The sequence below is a fragment of the Hippocampus comes genome, unplaced genomic scaffold (genome assembly GCF_001891065.2).
Source record: "Hippocampus comes isolate QL1 unplaced genomic scaffold, H_comes_QL1_v1.1 scaffold67, whole genome shotgun sequence".
Lineage (NCBI taxonomy): Eukaryota > Metazoa > Chordata > Actinopteri > Syngnathiformes > Syngnathidae > Hippocampus > Hippocampus comes.
The window spans coordinates 2251981-2258861 of record NW_017805221.1 but is presented as its reverse complement, the minus strand read 5'-3'; the positions used below and the strand labels follow the sequence as shown (position 1 = coordinate 2258861).

General features: G+C 44.7%; 1 protein-coding gene across 1 annotated transcript in view; it reads left to right on the top strand.

Moving 5' to 3' along the window:
• p3h3 (prolyl 3-hydroxylase 3) overlaps window positions 1-6881 on the top strand; it is a 43505-nt gene that overhangs the window by 4221 nt on the left and 32403 nt on the right. The window contains exons 3-16 of the mRNA XM_019868943.1: window positions 1235-1393; window positions 2415-2607; window positions 2687-2818; window positions 3150-3292; window positions 3715-3804; window positions 3878-3930; window positions 4040-4119; window positions 4211-4338; window positions 4677-4772; window positions 4852-5002; window positions 5152-5269; window positions 5392-5467; window positions 6309-6449; window positions 6797-6878. Coding sequence (XP_019724502.1) covers window positions 1235-1393; window positions 2415-2607; window positions 2687-2818; window positions 3150-3292; window positions 3715-3804; window positions 3878-3930; window positions 4040-4119; window positions 4211-4338; window positions 4677-4772; window positions 4852-5002; window positions 5152-5269; window positions 5392-5467; window positions 6309-6449; window positions 6797-6878 — 1642 coding nt within the window. The remainder of the gene's footprint in view (window positions 1-1234; window positions 1394-2414; window positions 2608-2686; window positions 2819-3149; window positions 3293-3714; window positions 3805-3877; window positions 3931-4039; window positions 4120-4210; window positions 4339-4676; window positions 4773-4851; window positions 5003-5151; window positions 5270-5391; window positions 5468-6308; window positions 6450-6796; window positions 6879-6881) is intronic.

The following is a 6881-nucleotide window of genomic DNA, read 5'->3' as shown; positions in this document are numbered from 1 at the left end:
GGAGAACAGGTGTCGAACTCCGGTCCTGGAGGGCCGCTGTCCTGCATGTTTTCCAAGTCTGCCTTTTGCAACACATTTGATTCAAATGATCAGATCATCAGCAAGCTCTGCGGAAGCCTGACATTGAACCTGTTCATTTGAATCAGGTGTGTTGCAACAGGGAGACTTGGAAAACATGCAGGACAGCAACCCTCCAGGACCTGAGTTTGAGACCCCTGCTATACATGGTCGTTTTTTTCAGCAAAATACACCTTACGATACAGGGTCGTTTTTTTCGGCTCAAAATGCCTTACTGTACATGGTCGTTTTTTGGGGGGCAAAAAACGACTTACAATACATGGTCGTTTTGTTTGGGCTAAAAATGCCTTACTATACATGGTCGTTTTTTTGGGGCTAAAAACGCCTTCCTATACTCGTCGTTTTTTTCGGCGAAAAATGCCTTGCTATACATGGTTGTTATTTTTGGCTAAAAATGCTTCACCATACATGGTTGTTTTTTTCAGCAAAAAATGCCTTACTATACATGGTCGTTTTTTTCGGCTAAAAACTCCTTACTATACATGGTCGGTTTTTTCAGCTAAAAACGCCTTACTATACATGCTCGTTTTTTGGGGCTAAAAACTCCTTACTATACATGGTCGGTTTTTTTTCGTCAAAAAACGTCTTACTATACATGGTCGTTTTCTTCGGCTAAAAACTCCTTACTATACATGGTCGGTTTTTTTTCGGCAAAAAAGGCCTTACAATACATTGTCGTTTTTTGAGGACAAAAAAAACGCCTTACAAATACATGGTCATTTTTTTCAGCTAAAAATGGCTTACTATACATCAGGGGTCTCAAACTCCGGTCCTGGAGGGCCGCTGTCCTGCATGTTTTCCAAGTCTCCCTGTTGCAACACACCTGATTCAAATGATCAGATCATCAGCAAGCTCTGCGGAAGCCTGACATTGAACCTGTTCATTTGAATCAGGTGTGTTGCAACAGGGAGACTTCGAAAACATGCAGGACAGCGGCCCACCAGGACCTGAGTTTGACACCTATGTTCTATGTGCTGCCATGTCAATCTAATGTGCTCAGTGCCTTCAGGTATTGGCAGTTGAATTGTTTCTTTAACCAATCAGATTTCAATTTAGTCTGGAAATCAGTTTGTTATGGAGGCCGTTTATATTAATAAGGGAGATGTTCTCATTATAATACTGTCTTCGCATGCTCCGCTTGCTCTCTCCGCATCAGATGGAAAAACTGAAGAAGGCAGCGGCGGCAGCCCAGACCTACTTTGTGGCCAACCCAACTCACCTGGAGATGAGGAACAACATCGAGAAGTACCGAAGGATGGACGGCGTGAGCGACGAAGCCTTTTACGACCGAGAGACAGACAGCGAGAAGCACTGGGTGAGAAAAACAACAACAATGTGCTTTGACGACCTTGGAAATTTCAAGATGAACAGAAAATACACAATTACCTTGATAGGTGACCTAAAATTTCAAAAGATGGCATTGGTCATTTCAATGGGAAATATTGCCTTGGTTTCTGAACGTTTTGGTTCACAAACCATTCATTAAATTTTGTATTGCATTTTTCGGACTGTAATTGGTCCGGAGTATGTATCGCAAGAGTAAACAAAAATGCATCATTAAGAAGTAAAATAAAAGTCATACTGGACACTAAGTCACATTTTGGGGGGAAATTTAATGTACAAAAAGCAAAACCAAAAACAGAAGAGTTTAGATTGGCACCCAAAATCCCTGTTCCCCTTATCGTGTTGATGGCAGCCAACGAGTTCCATTTTGATTAAAGTCTTGCGCTTCTAACAATGGAACAGTTTGTTTCTTTTTAGTTTAAAATGACTTACTAGAAATCCCGCATTGCACTGCGGCCAAAGATAGAATCCCGCTCAGTTATTGCGTCTTTTGCCGGTGTAAATAGAACATCCTTGGTGTGGCGGAATGCTGGATGCTAAACTAGCTAGCTTGCTTGTTAGTTGCCATGACTGCTTCTTCCAGTTCTTCTTCCAATATTTTTTTTTCTTCAAATTCTTCCACTACCTCTTCCTTCCATTTTTTTCTTCTTGTCATACTTTCTTTTGGCAGTTGGCAATTACTTCTGGTGTATTACTGCCACCTTCCGAAATGGAGTGCGTGCGAGACTATTCAATAGTTTATTATGATTCGAATCAGAAAATTTTGATCCACAACAAGGGTTTATTATTTACGACACCATAAGGCGCAATAAGCAACCAGAAACCTACCACAATGAGATGCAGGATTCTAGTTAAGATAAGCCATTTTAAACTAAAAAGAAAAACTTCTCCAAAGTTAGATGTGGAAGTTTCTTTTTGTCAATAGATGATGTTAGATGTCCCCACCTTTGAAAAAAAAAAAAAAAAAGATCTGGTTTTGTGATGCCCCTCAGTTTCTGTACGATTCGGCACTCCAACTGGAGGAGACGTCCAAGTGGGCGCAGGCGGCGGATGAATGGCGAGCGTGTGTCAACGAAACACTGCGTCAGATCGAGGAGTGCAGGGTGCAGTGCGTGGTGGCTGCGCAGCGTCTGCCTGAGGACCGGGGAGTTGACACCGTCGATGGTGTCTTTGAGAAAGCCGCGGGTAAACAAAAGTGTCTTTGTTCTTCAAAGATGAAATAGGACAGTGAATTCAACACTTTTTTTTTTTTTTTGTCATTCAGCTCTTTCCCTCTCGCTGTTGTCGTGCCAGCAGTCGTGCGTGACACAGGTGGCCACCCGTCCCGGCAGGGTCTCCTCTCAGGACGACTTTCTGCCCACTCAGCTGGAACACCTGCACCTCGCGCAGTTTAAAGGTCCGTGTTTCTGTCGCTTAACGGTGGCATTTTCTCTTACCATCTGCAAATACCCTCAACAGCGGATTCACAGTCATCTATTGACAAAAAGAAACAAATGCTTGTGAGCTCATCCGCACGCATCCGACCTACACGTCATCAGCAGCCCACTCCGCGCTCCGCGTGAGCAGGGAGTGGCCGGCGGGGTGATGGGGGCGGCCCTCATGACGACTGAATGAACGACTTGATGAAGAAAATGACCCAAGGCTTTTGTGCATATTGAATATGATGACTGGCCTACCGGGATTCCTCTTGAAATATTTGTGCAACCTGTCTTCATGCTTGCTCCCAGCTGGAGATGTGAGAGGTGCGGTGCAGACGCTTCGCTCCCTGCTCCTCTTTTACCCCTCAGACAAGGACTCCATCGACAACCTGCAGCTCTACCAAGAGACACTAGGGGGAGACAAAGAGTCACAAGACCCACAGCCTGCGCAGGTCAGGCCTCCATATGAATCCCTCGCATCCTTTTTTTTCTCCATGCTTTTCAGAAATCTAATTTAACTTTCAGTACGGAGTTCAATTAAAAAAGTAAAACTCAAATTATATGGATTCACGACACACACACACAAAATCGCCATCTCAAGAAGTTAGAATATTATGTCATCAAAATGATTTGTTATCTGGAAATTAGGAAGAAGGTCAGCATGGGGCTTTGCACGTATTCCTCACAGTTAAAAGGTTTGGGTTTGAATCTCGGCCCCAGTTGCTCGCGTGGGTTTTCTTTCTAGGATTTTTGTGATGACAAAAAGCCTCGGTGGCGGTCTACAAGTCTGTCTTGCTGGCCAAAATATAATTTTTGACATTTGGGGGAGAAAAAAAAAAGTCATTTTCACATTTTTGTGTGTTCATCTATACAGGACATCGTCCGCTATGTCAAACGCTCGCTAGAGGAGAAGGAGCTTCTTTATTTTGGCATGGAGAACCTAAACTACACCTTCACTGACCCAGTATGTATTTATCATTAGCATTCATTTGCGTCGGGGGAAGAAACTTTTTTTTTTTAAGAATTATCCTCTGCAGGATCTTTGGACACCAGAAGATGTTGTCCCAGAATCCCTGAGGGAATCATGGAAGTAAGTCAAGCTCCCAAGCAAGCCCCCCCCCCCCAAAAAAAAGCAAGCAAACAAACAAACAAAAAAACCTCAAACTCAAACAAAAGTCGACCTGACTTGTGTTTCTTAGAGCTGAGAAGGACAAGATGACTGAGAAGACAAAAGAGGAGGAGCAGCAAGAGGAGGTGGACGACAGTGGCTTCTTTGCAGGTTCAACTCGCCCCCCGTTTAATGGGAAGAATTCCATCTTTTTTTTTTTTTTTTACACTTGCCTGTCCCTCTGGTTCGTCCTTTTCTGCAGGTGGTCCAGTCCGCCAGGTGGGTGTGACCATCACCATGGACGAGCTGCTCCTAAACGGGACCAACCGGGTGGTGCTGGACGGAGTCACCACTGAGAAGGAGTGTGACAGGATGTTGCAGCTGGCCGCAGTAAGTCCGATTACAAGTCGAAGGCTACCGCGGTTCAACCGTCGCAATTCTTTTTTTTTTTTTTTTACGCTCAAGTGGCACAACAGGAATGTGTGTCATGGCAGCATTAAAAAAATAAAAAAAATAAAAAAACTTCCGTGCTGACGCTTGTGTATCTGATGACGTGCGTGCAATTTTGCAAGGGATATGTGGTACTTTACATGTATATGGAAGTGAAAACTATACAGTAAAAAACAAATGGATACAGGCCTTAATCTCAAGTGGACAGTTGGACCTACAATGTAAATCAAGCCTAATTAACCAACTCACCTCATTGTCTTTGTCTGGTCTCTTGACAGGCGGTTGCATCAGCAGGAGACGGTTACCGGGGGAGACGGTCACCGCACACTCCTCATGAGACGTTGGACGGCCTCACCTTGCTCAGAGCTGTCAAGGTGAGACCAAAAAAAAAAAAAATAATCAAAGCGAAGTACAGTAAGACATTTTGTCACACGTGGTATTCAAACACAACAGCTGGCTCAGGACGGCCTGGTCAACCAAACGGACGCCAAGCTGCTGCACGAGCTCGGGGAGAGGGCCCGTATCCTGCTGCATTCCTACTTTAGGAGTCCCTCGGGACTCTTTGTCGCCTTCACACACCTCGTCTGTCGGAGTGCCATTGAAGGTAACCACCAAAAAGGGTTCAGCCCTACAAGGTGTTAAGAGGGGACGGATAGCGGAAGTCCCCCCCGATATAGACATTTTAATTCACACACTTATGAAGAAAATGTATTTTTAAGAAAAAAAATATATTTTTTTGTTCGTGGCGACCAGGGGACCAAGAGGGCCGAATGGATTTGTCTCACCCGGTCCATGTGGACAACTGTCTCCTTGAGCCGGACACCAGGCAGTGTTGGAAAGAACCGCCTGCCTTCATTCACAGAGACCTCAGGTGCACACGTGGACTTTTCGGGTTTTCACCTTGAAAGACTCTTTCGAAGAGTTCAAGATGTAACCAGCACTTGTTCGCCACTGAAATTAAAATCAAAATAAAACGAACATTTCCCCGCACAGCGCCATCCTCTACCTGAATGACAACTTTGATGGTGGTGAGTTCTTCTTCACCAACAGGGATGCCAAAACAGTCACGGTAAGTATTTGACTTTATACTGTATCCAGTGTAGCCCCATTCATGAAGAGGGATCCATTCCGAACCTACCCGCAATATGTGAAAATCCTTAATTTAGAGAGACCATTCAATAAAATTAAAAAAAAAAAATAGTTTTAATCCTCCCACTTTAAAATGTACAGAATTCCTCAAAACTGCTTCTGATTCTTTTGCTGTCAAATAATGGGAGCCGTGACGTTAAGAAAAGAGGAGGCAAAGACTCCTCGCTCGCACGGTTCCGTTGATTTCTTAATCGCGGTTGAAGTTTCTTGTAAAACAGACAGGAAACCAATGCTAGAATGCACTTTGTACAATTAAACAGAAAGCAAATCATATCATTTTGCCGAACAAAAAATTAGCCTCATACGAACAATGTGAAACACAAACGAAAGCTAGCATAGATGTCAACTTTTACTGAAGTGCACACAGTGACAGTGCAGCCCACAACAAAAGAGAATTCAACATTCCAACATGTTTACACTCTAAAAGGTTCACCTCAGCCATATCATTTTGACTAACAAAAGTCAGCTTGCTTCATGCTAACATCAGAGCTGCCAGGCATATTGCAGCACAACATGGTGTTCAACTGAAGGCCCGCAACTCTAAATTTGGAAGTCAAATTTTTACCGCAAAACGTTTTCACAAACGCGGAAGTGTTCATCATATTCACAAATCAATATTTGTGAATATTCATACGCCGTAAGCGAAATCAGTGATGTAGCAGGGATGCGAAGGACAAATTGCGATCCGGTGGGCGTACGCTGGATTAAGTAATTTCTTTCATCCAACTAAGATTCTTGACATTTGTGGCCTCGCCCCGCAGGCCCGAGTCAAACCGACGTGCGGCCGTCTGGTCGGCTTCTCGTCGGGACCCATCAATCCGCACGGCGTTACGGCGTTGACAAAAGGTCGCCGCTGCGCGCTGGCCCTTTGGTTCACCAAAGAGAAGCTCTACAGGGACATGGTGAGTGACGCGACATTTTGGCGTGACGCAGAGAGCGCAATGCAAATCTGCTGGACTGCTGTCGAGTCAACCTTATTGAGTTCATCATCTGGAAAAATGTTACGTATACCGCAACCTTGTCTTTGCTATTGGGGTGATGACATTTACTGTATAGCATTGTCACCGAGACGAGCATCTAGAGTGCAGGGTCAACACACCCGTACAATCCATCATGAGATTCAACAACAGGGTTTGATATCAACCGTTTAGAGTTGCGGTTGCCCTGCCAGAACCGGTTGTCCCCGTATACTCATCGTATGAAAATCTAAAGGCAGAGATTCCAAATTGCCACCCCTCTCTGCCTGCAGGAGCGAGAGGAGGTGGAAAACGGGTGGGCCCCCGGTGGGCAGCGCGTGGCGCAGACAGATGACATGGCGGGCGGCGGTGGCGGCG